This window comes from Schistocerca gregaria, chromosome 3 (genome assembly GCF_023897955.1).
Source record: "Schistocerca gregaria isolate iqSchGreg1 chromosome 3, iqSchGreg1.2, whole genome shotgun sequence".
In the NCBI taxonomy this organism is placed as follows: domain Eukaryota; kingdom Metazoa; phylum Arthropoda; class Insecta; order Orthoptera; family Acrididae; genus Schistocerca; species Schistocerca gregaria.
In genome coordinates this window covers 581,912,930-581,934,906 of record NC_064922.1, presented here as the reverse complement: position 1 = coordinate 581,934,906, position 21,977 = coordinate 581,912,930, and the positions used below count along the sequence as shown (strand labels likewise).

General features: G+C 37.6%; 2 protein-coding genes across 2 annotated transcripts in view; one reads left to right on the top strand and one right to left on the bottom strand.

The window, feature by feature from the left end:
- Positions 1-13,991, bottom strand: part of LOC126354572 (WW domain-binding protein 2) — a 114,863-nt gene extending 100,872 nt beyond the window's left edge. Inside the window, exons 1-2 of the mRNA XM_050004317.1 lie at positions 13,785-13,991; positions 227-401 (exon numbers count right to left, since the gene is read on the bottom strand). Coding sequence (XP_049860274.1) covers positions 227-401; positions 13,785-13,840 — 231 coding nt within the window. The 5' untranslated portion in view covers positions 13,841-13,991. The remainder of the gene's footprint in view (positions 1-226; positions 402-13,784) is intronic.
- The window catches only part of LOC126354570 (equilibrative nucleoside transporter 4), a 173,037-nt gene continuing 165,044 nt past the window's right edge, over positions 13,985-21,977 (top strand). The window contains exons 1-4 of the mRNA XM_050004315.1: positions 13,985-14,519; positions 14,632-14,786; positions 14,869-14,997; positions 15,144-15,218. Of these exons, the coding sequence (XP_049860272.1) occupies positions 14,350-14,519; positions 14,632-14,786; positions 14,869-14,997; positions 15,144-15,218 (529 nt within the window). The 5' untranslated portion in view covers positions 13,985-14,349. The remainder of the gene's footprint in view (positions 14,520-14,631; positions 14,787-14,868; positions 14,998-15,143; positions 15,219-21,977) is intronic.

Here is a 21,977-nt window from a genome sequence, read left to right as displayed (position 1 = left end):
GTGGTTTAGCTCAACAAATGTTAATACCAAATGTTAGCTATCATACTGTGAAACCCACCATCAAGTAACAGCAGGTTCGTTCTGCAGTACTGTTATGTTTTACATTTAAAAATGACAATGTGAAATAGAATGTAACAACAATATATCGATTTAAGATACTGGAGACATTATGGTACCACTGCAGAGATTTATTGTAAGAAAGTCTGAAGCAATTAAAATTACTTACATCACTCAGTGTTACAAATGGAAAGCTAAATGACTGCATTTTGTCTCTCGAATCTTTAGCATTGAATATCATGCGATGTGTTGTCAGATATAACCTTCCTACTTTGGTGCCTTTAAACTCTGGCTGATCCTGTCCATGGAATTCCATTGTTACGTGATCACTAAAAAGAAGTATGCTGAAACAAGTAATGAAATTCAAAAAATAAATATGCTGAAAGAAGGAATGAATTTCAATAAAAATATTAATCTTTGAAATTTTACTAATTTACATATTCTCAAACAATGCTTTCGTTATTCTGGGCAGTTACGTGACTATCTGCTCAGATACTGAGGAAAATATGCTACAAAAATTTATCTATAGTTTGTAAATTGCTCATCACACACGTAAAATAAGCCGCTGATAAGCTAGACATCAACATCACCAGACCAAAAGGAACTGAACAAATGTGGCCACAAAAAGTCCATCTAAAAAATATCTGCCTTTTTGATACTATAATCTGTATATACCTGCATTTAATAAAGTACCATTTATTTCAAATTACTCATTTATATTCACTTTCTGAAGAATAAGACTGAAAGAAAAGTTTACCAACAATAAACATATTGCTAATATATTGCACGAATTAATTCTTAATTTTTTCCCAGCAATGTAGTGGAAAGGAAGTGAATACAATAGGAGTGAAGACCAAAAGCAAGCTCACCCTGGGTCTGAAAAAGGTAGGGGTAGAGTAAACAGGAGAGGACATAGGGGACAACATAGCTTAAACTGTGGATGAGTATGCAAAGGTGAGGGGGAGAGAAACGTCATGTAGAAACTGGAGAGGGTGTGATGTGATACAAGGGTGCATGGAGTATAGAAACTAAATGAGAAAAAAGTCAGTATGATTGGAAAACTGAAATATATGTTTGAAAGGCAATCATTCATCTAAAGACTTCGATGAAATATCCAGATGTCATAGGTAGTTCTGTAGCCACTGAAGGTGATCATGCTGTGCCAAGTAGTTGCTTTGCCACTGGTAAATCCAAGCTGCTTTGAGCAAAATTTGGCAATGCCATGTGTGCGAACATCTGTTTGGTGAAAATACGAATTTGAAAGATCAATGTGACTGTAATGAAGTTAATACATGACATGGTTGCTTTCATAGATTGCCCTGTCTGGTGCCAAGGATTTGACTGAAATAGAATGTGCAGAGAGCATGCTTGGAATATCTTGCACAAGTCTTGCATGCAGATTTTATCCACGCAGCAATGAGATGGGAAATAGCTAAAGCATGAGGAGCTAGATTACTTTGTAGGTTGACAGTTGAATATTACTTTACAATACAGTAAAAATTTTATGAAGAATTCTGGAAAGCAGTATAAACCCTACAGGAAGATGTAGGCAAAAAGTTCTAATCCAAGATCATATGTTTTAATGAGAGGGAGGATGCCTTGTGAATGCTTAGCATATATGGTAGGAGTATTAGAACTATGGAAAGATAGCAAAGATGTTTTTTGCAAACGATTACCTGCACGTTCACTTTCTATATTATTCATAAAAGGAGACAGATTCATTGCCTTCCCTAATTTCCTGCAATCAGCAAATCTACTGTCTCATTTCTCTTCTATAACATTGTTCTTGAGTAATTGGCTACCTAGTTCTGAGCTGACAAATCTGAAAACACCTAGACACTTGGGTGGCAAGTACAACTACTACAAATACTGGGGATTAAGGGATACTGCAGTAGCCATTAATGCATGCTGGCCTGATTTTGCGTTTCTGTATTTACTTTGACACATTCAAGTATGCCTGGACATACATTCACGGTTTTCCATTATAATTCTGATTTAAGCTTTTGATTCTGTTTGTAATTTGTGTGTGAATGTGAGACAGTGCGAAGGAGGAAAGGGGAGGTGGGGCGGGGGTCATTTTCATTAATTTGTTAATCCATTATATTTATAATTACAGGACATTCAGGAAAATGTTAACTATAGTCTTAAATGTGCTTCAGCTCTCTGATTAACTATCAATTCAAATCATTTGACAACAAAAAAGTGTTGTTTAGCAGCCCACACCCAATTTCAAATTTTTTATCCATTTGATGTGGTGCCCCTCTTATTTGAATCAGCAACATTTTACACTAATTGTGTTACAGATATCATACACACACTCCAAAGTGAATCAAGGGACAGAAATATGTAATCTTGTTGTACAGGAGCAATGTAACAAAATGTTAACATACTTTTTTGGAGAGAGTTACTTGATATTTGCTGCAGGTGATAAAGCAACCTCAAAAACTGTAATTTCATAAATCTGCCAATGACTTCATTTTCTAACATGTGTTTTCTTCATTTATGCTCATCATGCATACATACATACATAGTTTTCCTTAATACAACAAGGTATTTTCTGCATAAGACAAGGTATTATTTTTCTTCTGAAAACTTTTAAAATTACATTCATTGGCATTTTCATTGTTGAAGCTTCTCACCAGTAAGTAATCATCAAATTAGTATTTTACGAATACTTAGATTAAATCCCTCCTGTTAATTTTATCCTAAAGTAATAAATTTGTGTATCGCGCACTATTTAAAGTGTCTTCTTTATGTCTGTAATTTTGTTCTGTGTTATACAGGTGACATTTATGTTCCTTGAGGGTGTAACTTTGAACAGAGGAGCTGGGTGAGAAAAACTAAGAAAACAATGGCATGTAGAAAAAATGGTAATGTTGTACTAACATTCCACACTAAAGTGCACCAATAAATTACAATGTCAGAGAATAGGTTGTCATGTAAACTGTTGATATATCAACTCAAGAGGAAGATATTTGTGTAAAATAAAATTGTTGGTACAATCAACATCTTGTGTCACTGGAGAATGGAAAAATACCAAATAATGATAACTGACTATGGTAATGATATTGTTCATTATGTCTTTTGCTTGAACAAGATAAATGTATTTATTTTATTACCTATTAATATGTTAGCTAAATTTCTCTTCTGTGCTTTGTGCATGTGTGTGCATGCTACTTTTGTTTTCTTCTCTGTTGAATACTGGTTGACTACTATTTCTAGCACATTGGATATTATATATTTTCTGCAAGCCTTTGTTCAAATTACTACAGCTATGTGGTCCACAGATGTAAACATTTTTATACTCTCATTAGTTATGATGGCCTTTTGATCTGCCTTTTGGAGTCACATGTTGTAGATGATCCACCTCTTGATTGACTTCTTGACTGCACTTTAACACCAAATTGCTGATCCCCTTTTGTACAGCACCATTTCTTAAATCAACCATTTTCTTTGGCAATCCAAACTGTCTTATGCCTGTGTGAGCTTTCCCCGGTTAATGCTGGTCAGCATTTGCTTGTAATTTATTTTTTGCTTTTACTCCTCAATACTTCATTATTCCTGTAAAAATATTATTTCCTAGTTTCATTTAATATATTGTGATTCTTCATTCCTTCGAATTTACATTTTTTTTTCTGTATGTTATGTTGTCTTCATACTTCTTTATATATCTCCCTCTTCTTCTGGCTTTGTTTTTCTCATTTTTGGCAGTCTTGCTTTTTCTCTTCTTTCTGTGCCCTCTCATAGCATTCACCGCTTCTTTGATTATTGAATACTTCCTGCCACTGATCTCTTACAACTTTATTCTATTCCACTTTTCTCCTTATTACTATCTGATATTTTTGTTTTATTTTTAGTTTTAATATGTTCCACATTTGTGGCTACTACTGCTGTCTGGCAATTTGCTGGTTCCCATAGGCACTGTCTTATGCAGAAAGTATTTTTTACAATAATTTTATTTCTTATTGCAAACTGGCTCAAAGGTTTCAATTTGTTTTTCAATCATTGCGCCATGATGCAAGGAGGCCTGGTTTTTAAGCTTTCTGTGCACCACCCTCCACCAAATACTGGTGGCCAACAAGTTTTAGTCTTCCTCTAGATGTCTGGTCATTGGGTAGTGCTGAACAGTTGTTACTGGTCTCCTGCAGACTGTGGTGTGTGATGAGAAACAGGGAGCACAATCTACAGAGGAGAGGCAGGGATCCTGCCAGGGGGCTATGAGGTGCATTCCTACTGGTAACCCCACCCAAGGGGGAGTATAAGGAAGTCGACACCACTCTTACACAAAGATAATTGCATGGTCAGAGAACTGTTGAATGGTAAATACATTGAAGACCAAGAGTTGGTAATGTCAGAACTAAAGAGCACGGAGGTTGAAAGTAGTCCGGAAGGCACCGGTCACCACATTAAATGTGTTGTAAAATTTCATAGTCATAGCCGCTGCCAAACTATAAACCTGGCAAGCACAATCCAGTTGGGATGAGACCACGGCCCAGTAAAGATTGAGAAAAAATAGCACAATCTGCATCCAAAGAGGTGTGGCCAAAGAAGCAGAGTGTTAAGTTTTTGCATGAATCTAGACTTTAGTTGACAAATGTGGAGCAGCAGAGTCAGCTTTTTATCAAAAAGAAGGCCCAAAGAATGGGACTGTGCAATAACTTCCAAGCACTGGGTACCCAAGAAGAGTTGTGGAGCAGGATGGACCACAGTGTGATGGTTGAAATACATGTTGCACATTTTTGGAGGAAATAACTAGAAACCACGGGAAAGTATGTATGTAGAGGCCAGTCGAATGGCACCTTGGAGCTCACACTCAGCTGATGCTACTGCATTGGAGCTGTGCCAAATGCAAAAAACATTGAAACACAGTACAGGGGTGACCAGTGGCCCCGGGGTCACCAACGCATTGATGGCGATGAAGAGCGTGACACTGAGGGGAGAGCCTGGAGGGATGCCATTCCCTTGGACAGCTGACTGAATTACCTACCTGAAAAACCAGTGGGATAAAAACATTTTCAGGAATGTGTATTTTGCATAAGCATCATCTTTCACTCACCAGTAATCCTACTGGAACATGGTTTGCTAGTGCAGCTGAGGCTGCGTGCTTATGAGTGTCATACTCCAAAATTGAATCATTCCTTCAACATGTTTATCACACTGAGCCAAAATAAGTTATAAACCTACAAAAGCAAAGCTGCACAACAACCTGTAGCACCGTGACTGATGCTGGAACACAAGATTTCTATGAGTAATACAATCTGGATGAAAATTTCTACTGCTGCTTATTAAAATGTGTTTCTTTTTTCTTCTAACTACCCTGATTCTGTTTCCTGAGAGCAGATGATTTTGCAAAAACAATAATTAAATAGATATGTATAGCATCCAATATGAAACCTATATGTTAATATTCAAAAACAAATACCGAACCTGCTACCACCCTCCTGCATTGACCCACTATACCGTCAAAATGGCAGACAGAAGCCACTAATTAATATTCTGTACCATCACATAAGCCATAACACGAATTATATTTATTCCCATGAAACAACATTTCTTGGCATTGCCAGATCTGGTGCAAATGGCTCTGAGGTCATCAGTCCCCTAGAACTTAGAACTACTTAAACCTAACTAACCTAAGGACATCACACACATCCATGCCCGAGGCAGGATTCAAACCTGCGACTGTAGCGATCGTGCGGTTCCAGGCTGAAGCGCCTAGAACTGCTCGGCCACACCGGCCGGCATTGCCAGATCTAAACCAAATTCTCGCCTTTCAAATTAATTCTGCACTACCAGTCACTCAGCAACCACAACCAATATTCCAAAAAGATAATGTAGAACAAAATAAAATAAATATTGTCAGTATTCTGTTTAGCTTCAGTGTGCACACACATCATTATGTCAAAGCAGATGTCTAAGTTAGTAGACTTAAGAGGGCACTAAGAACAGTCGCCGAAACCTCAAATTATTTAATAAGAATAGGTAATCCCATAATAGTAGTAATTTCCAGACTGCCGCCTGTTTAACAGCTGCATCCAGTGGTTTTATATCCAAGAACTGTCAGCAGAGCAATTCTCTACAGAAATTTACAGAATACTGTGTAATTGTGAAGAAGGATACTAATAATAATAATAATAATAATAATAATAATAATAATAGAGGAACACCAAGGCAACTGCAGAGGGGAGACACCAACATCACCTGTTGCAGATCATGCTTTTCAGCCAGGATATTGCTTCATTTGATTTTATACATCTCAGGTACTGGCAGCTGCAAGATATTGCTACATGCAACTATACAGAGGTCACAGCTAGATTACTGAATACCTTAGTAATTTTAACCCAGATGAGGAAGGTGTGAAACTAAATGATATTTGTATTAAAGTGCTGAAAAAGATGTACCAATCTTCCACCACTGGGTGACAGAAATAGCAGATGCCAGCAACCAACAGCTGCCAACTGTGCTAGAGTTTTCAAAAAATGTGATAAGCCTCTGCATGGGATCACATGGAAATGGAATTTTACGTCAGTTAGCAACTAGCCAGAATGTGCACTGGACACCCAAAAAAAGTTATAACTTCTTTCAAGACATCCTCCACAGAAGAGGCAAAACATTGTGATTCAACAATAAATTCATCTGACCCCAGCATAATACCCCAAAATACGAGGGCTATCCACAAAGTACATTACATTTTAGTTTGTGTCTGTTAGGGGTGGGGCTAGCGCGGCCATCTTGGTGTCATGGCATTCCGCCGCTCAGTCGGCATCCTGCCGTGCTAGTGACAGGTTTGTGCTGTACTCCGTTGAGTTACTGTGACAGTTTGAAATGTCAGTGTTAATTGAAAATGCCGCGAAGTGTGAAGTGTGTGCTGTAATAAGGTTTCTGACTGCAAAAAACTGTATACCGATAGAAATCTATCGGCAGCTTTGTGAAGTGTATGGGGACAACATAATCACTGAAGGTGGAGTGCGTCAATGGGTCATAAAATTTAAAAATGGCCGAACTAATGTTCACGACTAAGAGCGAAGTGGAAGACCCAGCATAGTGACTGCCAAACTTGTCGAAAAAGTCAATGCCGCAGTCCGTGAAAGCCGTAATTTCACAACAACGGAACACTCTATGAGTATTCCACAAATTCCACGAAGTTTGTTGTACGAAATCATTACCGAAAAGCTTGGTTACCACAAGTTTTGTGCAAGATGGATACCAAAAATCTTGACAGAGATTCACAAAAATCAGCAGATGGCTGCAGCGTTAACGTTTTTGGGTGCTTACGAGAAAGATGGCGACTCATTACTCGATCGCATCCTTACTGGTGACAAAACGGGTTAAGCATGTGAACTGAAAGACAAAATTGCAGTCAATGCAGTGGGGGCACACAAATTCCCCCCAAAAACCCAAGAAATGCATGCAGACAATGTCGACAAGGAAGGTGATGGCGACTGTCTTTTGGGACAGAAAATGTGTGATTTTTGCGGATTTCATGGAAAGAGGCACTACAATAAACTCTCAAAGGTATTGCCAAACTCTGCACAACCTCAGAAGAGCAATACAAAACAAGCCCAGGGGAAAGTTGGGCTCAAAGATCTTGCTGATTCACGACAACACCCGGGCCCACACGGCAAATGCCACTCGTGAAGTTCTCAAATCTTTTAAGTGGGAGTTGTTTCCTCATCCACCGTACAGTCCCGACCTGGCACCGAGCAACTTCCACTTAAGTGGTTGGCTATGCAGCGTTTTGATGACGATTCACAGCTTCAAGAAGAGGTAACCACGTGGTTGAAGGCGCAGGCGGCCGAATTTTACGACGGAGGAATTTCCAAGCTCGTCCATCGCTACAATAAGTGCCTTAATTTAAATGGCAACTATGTAGAAAAGTGGTATTGAAGTGTGGCTTTCATCTGTATATAATAAAGAATTCCAATACTTTATTTATTTTTAATTCCAAAACGTAATGTACTTTGTGGATAGCACTCGTATTTTCATAAGTATTTGATTATTTTGTTTACAGATTAGTTTCACATGATTAAACAGTTGTACATACAAAAGCTAATCGAAGTGCGTGTGTGTGCGCGTGTGCGTGTGTGTGTGCGTGTGTGTGTGCGTGCGTGCGCGCGCAACAAGAATTGGCTGCGGTCTGCCAATAGGTGGATGCTCTCTTGCCTACGGTCAACACGGTCTAAATTGTTTGTACTCTTGTGGAAATGGACTCAGCAAAATCTTGACAACCAAGTTGCATCAAACCAGGTGACTTGAGGTTGAATGATGAGAATGGTAGCACCAAAGATCTCTTGTCAGAAGGCAAATGGGGGAATATGTGTGAACGATTGTCCATGTCTGACTTAAAAACCTATATACTTTTTGCATGTTGACCTCAACAACTGCATATTTAGAATTAGCCATCACAGAATTATTGATGGCAAATCAATATCCCACCACTCTTCATTTGGTGGAACTGAAAGACTGATCATCTTGAAACATCTAGACAAGCACATGAGGAAGGAAGATTAGCATTTCAAAACACACTGTCATTGTGGTCATTATAGATGGAGCCTAAACTTTGATTGGGTAATGATAGGGAAGGAAACTGGCCATCCCTTTTAAGAGAGATCAAAGTATTCTCTTGAAATGATTAAAGGAAACCACAGAAAATCCAAATATTCACATCTAGATGGGAATTTTAAAGCCAATCCTCCTCAGTGTGTTCCAGTTTGATGGTTAAGTGGAGGCAATGAGTACATTGGCTACTGGTAAGGTAAAGGAGACTGTCTGGAAAATAATTGTCAGATTAAGAAGACAGACTACTGCATACACAACAAGTTTGTAGTACTGGTTGTCAGATGATTAATGATGTCACTTTCTGTGCCATCAAAAAGTTTGAAGTAAACACATTTATAGAGCAGTAGCCTGTGCTACCCTGGCAGATGACTGATAGTCTACAGCAAATCAGCAGCTTCCACCCATGGGTAGTCTCTTCCTGCAGACAAATGTCAATGCCACACAGAAGTTCATCTGCATGTACATACCCACTCTACAAGCTACAGTAGAATAATTCTGCAGTCAGCCACAAACACTGCTTCCCTAAATTTTCTCAGTAATGTCTTGTGAAAAGAACATCCGCTTCCTTCCAGGGACTCCCATTCAAGTTCCCAAAGCATCTCTATAATACTCGTGTATTGTCTGAACCTACTTTTAACAAATCTAGCAGCACACCTCTAAATTACTTCAATTTCTTCCTTTCATCCAATCTAGTCAGAATCCCAAACTCTAGAAGCAATAAAGAACGGGTTGAAACTGTGTTCTATATGCAATCTCTCTTACAGATAAGCTACACCTTCCTAGAATTAGCCCAATAAAGAAAAGTCTACCATTCGGTTTCCTTACTACCAACCACTTACTTGATTTATATTGTATTTGGAAATTATAGCGGTTTTCCTCTCATTTGCACTACCTTGACTTTTCCTACATATAAAACACACTGACATTCATCACATCACAGTACAAATTCTGTTTAAGTCATCATGTATCCTCCAACTTCAATGACAGTACTTTCCCATTTACTCCAATTTATCAGTAAAGAGTTGCATATTGCCACACACAGTATCTGGTAGAATATTTATGTATACAGAATAAAGAACAAGAGCAGTTGTATCACACTTCCCTGGGACACTCCTGACAACATTCTTGTCTCTGATAAACACTTGACATTTGGAACATTGTACTGGATTTCATTCCTTAAGGGGCTCCGGGAAGGTTCAAAATCATGAAATGTTCAATTTTTACTTTTTTGCATTTTAAAAATCCACATACTTTCCCCATTCAATTGATATAAAATTTATTCAGTTCAGAAGACTACAACTATTTTAAAAATATTTTTGAAATATGTTCTGAATGGGTATGACCCACTGTGGTGCTGTTAAACAGCTGACAAATGTTTTACTCTGGAATATACATGCTCAACATGTACATTTTAGTGATGAGAGAGAAAATAAGTGTTTACAGTACAAAATAAGTGTTGTGGCTAACCCGTAACAGTTCGAGATACATCGCTTGCTCGATTGTCATGTTTTTCATGTTTGCTTACTCTTGCATAATCCTAAAAATATTTGCTGTGGATTCTGTTCATCGAAGTTTCTGTTTTATTGAAGGATAATCATGGGTAAACAAAGTGACTAGAAATCCTCCGAAGGGTTTTAAGAAAAGGAGAAATGTTGGAAAGCCAAAGGTATGTGTTATTACCATGGCCAATAAAGACGATAAGCAAATGTGTGAACCTCACTTGGTGGTACAGTTACCCATTGCAATGAAAGTTAGAAAGAAATTACTTCACAGATGAAGCTTGATTCAGTTAGAGAAAAGTGTGAATGTTTTATCAGTGAATCAGATGTGAATGAAATATTTGATATGTCAGTTCTCAACAGAATTTTTTCAAACTATGTAAGATGTAGGGGAAGTGCAGTGAAGTCAGTCTGGAATTCACTATAAAAAATTATCTATGACTTGCCAGTGAAATGAAACTGAAGTGTGGTAAGCATTCATACATGACTACCTTTTTGGAACAGTGTTGCAGCAACTGCAAGTGAAGAAAATGATAGCAAAATTTATGAACAAAACATTAGATTTGTTTATATCTTGCATACAATTGGTAAAGGTGCTACTGCAGGTGCAGTTTCCTGGGGCATGCTGAATCTTCCAAATCCCCAAGCCAAGTTTACAAACTATAATAGATTTACAGGGTCTAAATTAGAAGTCATCTATATAGAATCTATGAAGAAAGCTGCGGAAGAGGCAGTAATAGAAAACAAAGCTAATCGGCACTTGACTGTAGCAGTCAATGGTACTTGGCGTAAATGGGTACACATGTCTCTTCATGGTGTAGTATCTGCCACCGGTGTATATATAGGAAAGTTTTATGTCTAGCAGTAATATCTAAATATTGTAGGTGTCCAGGAAAAAATAAAGGTACACATGAACTATAGTGGCAGTAGTGGAGGAATGGAAGTGGTTGCTGCTGCTAGTATACCTCAATATTCTGTTGTATATGTTACGTGAATTACCTTGATGACAGTGACTGTAAAAGTTTCAGTGGCACTGTGCAGATATTTGAGTGCTTGGACATGTACAGAAACGAATGTGATCAAGACTTTGGCCACAAAGTTTCATACAAAAAAAAAAAACTCTGTGATGGTAAAGGGTTGGATGTTAAGGGGTAGTTAACTGACAGTGTAACTGACAAAATACACAACTATTATGGAAAGGCTATTAGGCAAAACACACACGAAACGAAGATGACTGTTTGGGCTTTTTTTCCATACCTTTTCAACCTATGAAAGTCCCCATCATTACTTGTGTCCCAAAGGAGAAAAGAGTTAATGTGGGTACAAGGGACTGCTAACTGGTGAAGTGTACACTCACAAACACAGTTTGCCTGATGCAGTAATGGGGACGGAAAAACCTATTTTCAGAAACTTAGCTGCACAGGAACTGTTGGAAAAGTGTGCTCATGAAAAATCTCAAAGCCCCAGTGAAAGCGTAAATAGTGTAAAATGATCAAGAATCACCAAGACTGTTTGTTGGAACACAAACACTTCACTTTGGTGTGTATGATGCTATTGCTACTTTCAATGATGGCAATATTGTAAGGTGCACAGTATTTCAAAATATGGTAATGAAGATAGTTTTCAACATGGTACGAACAATGCTTGCTTTATGAAACTTCCTGGCAGATTAAAACTGTGTGCCAGACCGAGACTCAAACTCCAGACCTTTGCCTTTCGCGAGCAAGTGCTCTACCATCTGAGCTACCAAAGCATGACTCGTGCCCCATCCTCACAGCTTTACTTCCACCTGTACCTCATCTCCTACTTTCGAGTCCCGGTCCGGCACACAGTTTTAATCTACCAGGAAGTTTCCTATCAGCGCACACTCCACTGCAGAGTGAAAATCTCATTCTGGATGCTTGCTTTAGGCAAGGCACATTTTCAGGCTGCTGACAGGGCTGTAAATAGTCTAGAAATACATGCCAGTGTAAACAGGAGGAGGACAATGAGGAAGCTGAAGGAGGAGTTTGCAGAAGATGAAGATAATCCATCCTATGGACCTGGAATGCACTAAAAAGGTAATCCAAACTGTCACTCGATCACAAAAGTTTTATTTTTTCAACAAATTACATGTTTTCACAGGATCTACCATAAGAATTAGCTTCCAATTTTCAGGAAATGTTACACAGTCCCTTCTGTAGTGAATTTTCATTACAATACAAAAATTAATCTCCAACAACAAAATTATTTTTTTAAAAGAATACCTGTGTTAAGTTGTAGCCAATACTACAACAAATACCAGTGAAAATTTCAACTTCCTACCTCAAATATTTTATAACAAAACATGTAACTTATAAGCACTACTTTAACATTGGAAAGATATGGCTTTCTGGAGCTCTTTATGAAACAAATGCTAAACAGAGTACAAGCGGCACCAAGGAGAGCAGTGAAAGATGTTTTCAACGTATATGAATGTATAATCTTGTACACTGACCTGACACAGAATCCTAAGAATTTTTTGTCTCCCACTGAACTATGTCAACAGGTAAAAGCAATCTACCCATATTCATGTCTATCAATCTGGCACTAAAACACAGGATTAAATAGATCATTGTGCAGCCCTACATATTAAACATACATTAATTAGATAAATTTCGCAAATTATATTATTGTAGAAAAGAATCTGTAAAATCAGTCTTCAGTTAGTGTGAGCATATGTCCAATTAAAACGTTTGTTGTGGTGCTGCACTGATCTGAAGTACAGTTCAGGGCTCAGATGGTGAAACCAACTTGTGAATATAAAATAAACATTCTGAAGTAGTCTTAGTTTGAGATATACGTTCCCCGTGTGTTTACTATGTTACATTATAAACATATAAAAATGGGACATAAATATAGAAAAACTGAACTACATAGCAGTAACACACACTTTTATATACATTACTGCATATTAAGAAATAAAAAAGATATCAGGTACATCAACTGCTTACTGTAGTATTTCAGGCAGAAGTGCTTTTCTCACGATATGGATGCAATGAACAACAATTTATAGATTAAATACTTAGTTTTGGATCTTGTCCATGTTACTTAAGTCAGTAACGCCCTAGCTGTTGTTTCCCATTATCAAACTACGTTCAAAACATTTGAAAACATTGCACTTCTAGATGTGACGAGAAATTTCGGGAATACACGAGAACGACAAATATCATATATCACCATTTAATAAAAATGGGAAATTGGCAAATGTTTAAAAGTTAATATAAATGTTTGAGCCCTATCTGAAAGAAGTACGTTGTTTTCAGTATAGTTTATTTTACGTGCATGAGAGGGACACGAGTATTATAAACACAAAAGGGGGGGGGGGCAGAAACCACCAATACAATCTCAGTACCAAGATGACATCAATTATTTGAGTTCAATTTTAACTATTGCGTAATTTTGTAGAACACTTACTCAAATTCGGTATCGTTAGTACTGCTCAAATGTTGTTGTTACCCATCTACAAATTATAGGAAAATATATTGAGCATGCAGGACTCAAATAAAACGAGCAATTAAAGAAATAAAGCACAGGAACACGGGAGATTCCAACACAAATATTGACAGGTGATGTCAGAAAATTCGAGACCGATATCACAAATTTGTTCTTATCTTGCTACGAATGGATATTCGTTGAAGCACTACTGACCATTCTCCGGAATGAATCAACACGCCTCCGTTGGCGTGTGCTGTATTTAGCGACATTTCAAAAATTTCTATTTGCTCCCAGCCGAAAGCCACAATCACAACTTCCTCACTGAGAATGTGTCACTCACGATCGGTGTGCTTCCCGTTAGTGTCTTGTTTGCCATCACATGACTGCGTGACGTAACCTCCGGGAGTTAATACATCGCTGGTTTTAAGCGCAAAAATCAATGCACGTATTTTAACAGACATGCGTAGAAGTAGTTGTGCTGTGGCTTGGGAGTATGAAGGACTCTGTGTATATAAATACGAGGCACCCGTTGCATAAATATTGAAACATGACCGTCTTTCGACTGATAATTGCAGGAATGCCTGATGTTTGAGTTTATCGGCTCAAAAGGTTTCAAAACGCGATACGCTCTCCGCTCGAGAGATGCTGTCGGGCTCCATCCTAGCATTTGAATTTGTAAATAAAATGTATAGATAAAAACAGCCGCTATTGACATTGACACCTTTCGACAGTTGGAGAAATTTTGGCAAAATTGGAGACTGAAGCAACTCGAACAACAATGGACGAAAACTTAAGCAGAGGATATATACAGTTAGGGAAAGCCCGAACAGCAAATGACTTCAGATTTACAAATGGTTTTAGCCATCTCTCGCCGCCAATTGATAAATGTAATTGCATATATTTTGCGCTTGTATTGGCTGGTGTCGGATTTCTTCTTCCTTATAACAGGCAAGCTCCTATGTGTTTCTGTGACGCAGAGAGTGTCAACAGGAGTGACAGTATTTTCTACATATGGAACTGCACAAACTATAGCTTCGGTAATGAAATTTCTTTCTTACAGCTTCATTATTGCCGTGGATTATTTTCAAGCTCGTTATCCTGGGACTACCATTGTGTTTGACATGTCATTAGTTTACATTGTGATGGCATTTTTTGCTGTGCTTGCAAATAATGTTTTAGTTGAAACATTATCCTTGGACACCCGGATCACATTTGGTAAATAGAAAAGTTCAGTATTCATACGATCACATCAGAAAAAAATAGAATTACTAAATGCAAATTACTTTTTATGTTGCAGGTTATCTGGTATCATTCATAACATTATTTTTTGTAGCGGTATGTGAAATATGGTGGGAAGCATTTGGAGCATCTACTTCATATACTATAAATCTGGTAGCTGTTGCTGTTGTTGCTCTTGGCTGCACAGGTAGGCATCAACTTCAGTATTCAGCTTCTGTTGAGAGAATATTTCCCTGACGAAAACAGAGCCATGCTGAATGGAAATAGTAGATTGTATGTTGATTTATAATATAATATACCTAACCATTTAATTTTCAAAATGTTTCCTTTCAGTACAACAGTCAAGCTTTTATGGGTATACTAGTATGCTTCCAAGCAGGTATACACAAGCTGTAATGGCTGGAGAAAGTAAGTTTTCCTTTCTCATTCTCCTAGTTCTAAGTCATTTTCAGTGGCATAAAAATAAATAAATAAAATAAACCATTCACTTCCATTTCGAAATGTCAGTTATGTAATGAGAAATAAATCCCTTTTGCCAGGTGAATGTATACGGTGTTTAATCTTGAGATACAGCAGTGTATTTGTGACTTAGCACCAACTTTTAGACAAGCTATGTTTTCGTACCAGAAGGCTGATGTGCTTTCTCAGTCTCTTTTGTCATTCATGCATCATGTTCTGTAGGTCATGTCATGAAGGAGAATGTTTAGAGATGTAGAAGGGGACAAGGCATGTATAAACAAAGAGAAGCAGATAACTCAAGCTTATTCTGTTTGTGCTATTAAGAGTGAATTGGTACTATATTCTGTTTCTGTTTAGAGGGCTAAATGTATTTAATAATTATTAATTTATTATACAAAAAATATTACTTTGAAAGAAGCTATTTCCATAGCTATGCATATGTCAGTATGTTGAACATTTGTATCAGTTTACCTACTGATACCAGGTGCTGGCTTTGTAACACGACATAAAAAGATGTTATTAACTTTGTAAGTGTATAAATAGAAAGAGAACAGAATACTGACAGTTTTTTTCATATATTATTTTTTGGAATTTAGGTTCTGGTGGCCAACACAGGTGTGGCATGCCCTAAGGTCTACGTTAGATTGGAAGGTGACAGGGTGTGAAATGGCAAAGACTTCAATTAATCTGACTATTTCGTGTTTCCTTGAGTCTTGCTGCTGTTTCAGAATTTATTTAATGCCACTAAACAAAGTGCTGCAGCAATTATTCAAATTTGCCATTACTGAATTACTTGAAACCTCATATGATTTGATTTTTTAAAAGTTTGGTCTGTTGATTACATATTTTACAAGTAGTGTACTAGTAATGTAGGACATATGATCACATATATACGGTATACTATTTTACTTATTTTCTAAAAACAATTGGTTGCTTATAACATTAAAACCCGCAGTTTACTGGCCTAAGTTTAAGTGAATGTATAAGACAGTGAAATAAAGTAAGGTACATATTTTAATTGGAATGATATAACTAAATTAATTTATCTTTTACAAATTAAAATGAAATTTAACATCATAATTTGAGGTGAAATACAAAATTTTGTTCTCATGACATAAGTATCGCATTTTTACTTTTAAAGCTATGTTATTAGCTAGGTGATTTCCTCTACCATTACGCTAAATGATGCCTTATAACTCTATTAATTCCTTCATTTTATAGAAAGGTTCTTCTATGAGGCAAGTTTCTAATTTTCTTTTGGGTCATTCCATGTCAAGTGTCCCAGTTTAGAAGATGATCCCAGCTCGACCATCTTCAATTTTGATGAAATTTGTATAGGATGTACCTGAGGGCCCTACATGAGCTTTTGCAACGTTTCAGGCTCACCTGTAACTTGGTTGAGGTGTGCTAGAGCCGTTTTCGTGACGACCACTTTTACAGAGATCGAAATGTCGTGAAGAAATAATCAAGTTTGGCATTACACTGTTCCTAATGTAAAAAAGAGAGATTCTTGCTTCTGGGTATAGTGGTACAACTTTGTGTGCTCTATACACATACTGGTGTCTTGTACACTATCAATTTTATTCTTATAGACAGCAACATCTTTGTCTTTGTTTGGGTCTACAGAAATAATTAATCACATTAAAGCCTCTTATTATTAGATTGGCACTTCTAGTTTTTTGTTGTCTAAGTATTGAATATTTTCGTACAAGGCTTTAATTATAGTTTCCTTTTGATGCCTCTGGAGTTGTTGAATCTGTTGTAGCTACAGACTGACACATGACCAAATTGTATTCATTATTATTTATCTTGTCTTTCTTCTCTTTTATTGGCTGTGGAATAAAGAATAGAATACTGAGGTGAGGACCAAGGAGGCTAATAACAGAAATAGGTTCTCGGCTCTTGGCAAGATTAATGTAGTTTATTAAACAAATTGTTCCAGACTCTATGTCTACAGGTTCTCGGTGAAACCTTGTCCAGTTAATGGCTGATGCAAGCTAAATACTACTACACACAGTCATGTCACCAATAAATTTAAAGTTCACAAACATTACATTGGCAGTCAGTGTTTCTTGGTGGGCACTGAAGGCAGGGCCTACTTTGCAAACTGTACCTTCTGTGTCTGGTTTGAGAGAGATACTTGCACATTCAAGGAATGGCCAGTACGCTGTATTGGTTTGATTTATTTGGCAAAATTATTAGAGGATATTACATGGACCACCTTCTCAGTTAACCTTTGTATGTCTAATTTTTAAAATACTGACAATATTCTCAGAGTGGCAAAACCTTGATTAAGAATGTTGGGTACATTTATGATGGCTTAAAGTAATAATTTTTATTGCACCTGAAGACATGGCTGTAAGCCATGAAACTGGTAGTGTGGTCAATTAAAATCAAGTTTGTGAGCTGGCATTTTCGTTCATCAATAGTGGTATCAAATTCAGTTGATCAACTGGTCAAGAAACTTAGCCCAATGTGCTTGCACTATGGAGCCATTTCTCACTTTGTTAACAGAGAAATAATGCTGTTGTCATATTTTTCATATTTCCATTCTACTCTCTCCTACTTTGTAATCACATGGAACAATGCTGTAGGAGCTGAAAAAAAATCTTAAAACCTCAGAAACAACCTGTGAGATTAATATATGTGATCTCTGACATTGTAGGCTCTCCCGGCGTAACAAATCTTGAAAGTCTTTGGGTTTGCTGCCGAATCCTAAAATCAATTCGATATCTCGGCGATCCAACTGGTCACCATCTTCACGAAAATGCTGTGTTTGCTGATAAGTTCCACTGAGAACTCCAGTTTTCAGCAGGACTCATCAGCAGACACAGCATTCTCCTGGAGCTCGCGCTATTTGTCCACGAGACTCAGAGGGCCATAGACACGGGCTCCCAGGTAGATGCCATGTTTCTTGACTTCCGCAAAGCGTTCGATACTGTTCCCCACAGTCGTTTAATGAATAAATTAAGAGCGTGTGGACTATCAGACCAATCGTGTGATTGGATTGAAGAGTTCCTAGATAACAGAATGCAGCATGTGATTCTCAATGGAGAGAAGTCTTCCGAAGTAAGAGTGATTTCAGATGTGCCGCAGGGGAGTGTCGTTGGACCGTTGCTGTTCACAATATACATAAATGACTTTGGGGATGACATCGGAAGTTCACTGAGGCTTTTTACGGATGATGCTGTGGTATATCGAGATGTTGTAACAATGGATAATTGTACGAAAATGCAGGAGGATCTGCAGCGAATTGACGCATGGTGCAGGAATGGCAATTGAATCTCAATGTAGACAAGTGTAATGTGCTGTGAATACATAGAAACTGGAAGCAGTTAATTCCATAAATTATCTGGGAGTACGCATTAGGAGCGATTTAAAATGGAATGATCATATAAAGTTGATTGTCAGTAAAGGAGATGCCAGACTGAGATTCATTGGAAGAATCCTAAGGAAATGCAATCCGAAAACAAAGGAAGTAGGTTACAGTACGCTTGTTTGCCTACAGCTTGAATACTGCTCAGCAGTGTGGGATCCGTACCAGATAGGATTGATAGAAGAGATAGAGAAGATGCAATGGAGAGCAGCGCGCTTCGTTACAGGATCATTTAGTAATCGCAAAAGCGTTACAGAGTTGATAGATAAACTCCAGTGGAAGACTCTGCAGGAGAGACGCTCAGTAGCTCGGAACAGGCTTTTGTTGAAGTTTCGAGAACGTACTTTCACCGAGGAGACAAGCAGTATATTGCTCCCTCCTGCGTATATCTTGCGAAGAGACCACGAGGATAATATCAGAGAGATTGGAGCCCACGCAGAGCCATACCGACAATCCTTTCCAAGAAAAATACGAGACTGGAATAGGAGGGAGAACAGATAGAGGTACTCAAGGTACCCTTCACCACACACCGTCAGGTAGCTTGCGGAGTATGGATGTAGATGTAGAGATGGCGACCAGTTGGATCGCCAAGATACTGAATCAAGTCGATTTTAGGATCCGGCAGCAAACCTGAAGAGACTTTCAAGAATACGGTGTCTTTCTCTGAACATCGTGAAGGGATCTCTTAAAGTCTCTCTGAATATTTATTTTCGTAGGGCAATATACATACTCACTGACAATGTTTATAGCTGACAGCACGGAATTATTACAAAAAATTTCTGATGTTCACAAGCACAACACAACACAGATGAAAAATTTCCTCTATGACTCTGTTATTCTCATGAAAGTACACAGCAGACATTATAGTTAATGTATGAAAGTATACAATAACCTTCTTCTCAACATAAGAAAGGAAATTAATACTGTACAGGTTTTCAAAAGGGACATTCCATGTAAAGTGTCCTAGGGCTCCCAGCTCGACTACCTTCAATTTTGATGAAATTTGTACAGGATGTACCTGAGGGCCCTATATGAACTTATGCAAAGTTTCAGGCTCACCTGTAACTTGCTTGAGGTGCTAGAGTCATTTTCGTGACTACCACTTTTACAGAGACCGAAAAGTCAAGAAGAAATCGTCAAGTTTGGCATTACACTGTCCACTGTCCTTGCTTCTTGGTATAGTGGTACAACGTTGTGTGCTCTACACACAAATGTTGCAAATAGCATTCAGAAAGCAATACATTTGGCATAAGCTCATTTCAATGTGGGCAGCAAATCATGTCGCGAGAAATTTGTCCCATAGTTTAACAATGCATAAGTAGTGGAGAAAGTGTGCTATGGACGTGGTCTTTTGCCAAACTACTGTCTGTCTGGGTGTTTAGTATATCACAAATTTTGGCCTGGCTTGTGTGTTTAATTACTGTGCTACCATCCTGTAAATTTGCTAAAAAACATGAATGTATCAAAATATACCCGTGTTCAAAGTCATGTATCTCAAAATGGACAGCTACCACATTACATTCATTAACGCCATTCAACAGAGCACATTTTATTCTATGAGAAAAACTTATTTTTATTTTGTCTCTTTGGGTAAGGTGCAAAACTGTTTCCTAAAATTTGGAATTTTGTTGATTATGTCTTCATTGTTTAAATATTCATTTTGCTGTTTATTCGGTGATTTTAAACCTGTTTGTGGCAGGTTCATTGCTATATTTAACCATTTAACTGTACTAGAGACTGCTACATAATTTTTGGGGAGCTGAATGCTGGAGTTCTCAGTGGGACTCATCAGCAGACACAGCATTCTCCTGAAGATGGCGACCAGGTGGATCGCCGAGATATCGAATCTAATTGATTTTAGGATCTGGCAGCAAACCCGAAGAGACTTTTAAGACTTGTTATGCTGGGAGAGCCTACAGTGTCAGTTTGAAGTTTTTTTTTTTTCACAGCTCCTGAGCATTTTTCCATGTGATTACAATGTAGGAGAGAGTAGAATGGAAATATGCAAAATATGACAACAGCATTATTTCTCTGTTAACAAAGTGAGAAATGGCTCCATAGTGCAAGCACATTGGGCTAAGTTTCTTGACCAGCTGATCAACTGAATTTGATACCACTATTGATGAACGAAAATACCAGCTGATAAACTTGATCTTAATTGACCACACTACCAGTTTCAGAGCTTACAGCCATGTCTTCAGGTGCAATAAAAATTATTACTTTAAGCCATCATAAATGTACCCAACATTCTTAATCGAGGTTTTGTCATTCTGAGAATATTGTCAGTATTTTAAAAATTAGACATACAAAGGTTAACTGAGAAGGTGGTCCATGTAATATCCTCTAATAATTTTGCCAAATAAATCAAACCAATACAGCGTACTGGCCATTCCTTGAATGTGCAAGTATCTCTCTCAAACCAGACACAGAAGGTACTGTTTGCAAAAGTAGGCCCTGCCTTCAGTGGCCACCAAGAAACACTGCCAATGTAATGTCTGTGAACTTTAAATTTATTGATGACATGACTGTGTGTAGTAGTATTTAGCTTGCATCAGCCATTAACTGGACAAGGTTTCACCGAGAACCTGTAGACATAGAGTCTGGAACAATTTGTTTAATAAACTACATTAATCTTGCCAAGAGCCGAGAACCTATTTCTGTTATTAGCCTCCTTGGTCCTCACCTCAGTATTCTATTCTTTATTCCACAATCAATAAAAGAGAAGAAAGACAAAATAAATAATAATGAATACAATTTGGTCACTTGTCAGTCTGTAGCTACAACAGATTCAACAACTCCAGAGGCATCGAAAGGAAACTATAATTAAAGCCTTGTACGAAAATATTCAATACTTAGACAACAAAAAACTAGAAGTGCCAATCTAATAATAAGAGACTTTAATGTGATTAATTATTTCTGTAGACCCAAATGAAGATGAATATGTTGTTGTCTATAAGAAGAAAATTGATAGTGTACAAGATACCAGTTACTGCAACCTTCAGCATGCATTAAAAAAGATTAAGGAATTATTGGAATGTGAGTAAAGAACCAAGAATTTTCTGTCTATACAGGTCTCCAGATGATAATATTACAACATTTCTGAAAAACCTTGCAAAATTGTTACTGAAGTCTAACATGAATGGTGGTATAATATGTGGAGACTACAACATAGAAATGGGTAATAAAGAATTAAAACCAAAACAAGAATTGAAAGAAACATTATTACAGTGTAACATTAAAATAACAACAAATGTTCCTACAAGAATGGCAGATCAGTCAAGCCATCATTCATAACATTATCACTAATATAGAAAATAGTGAATGTGAAGCAG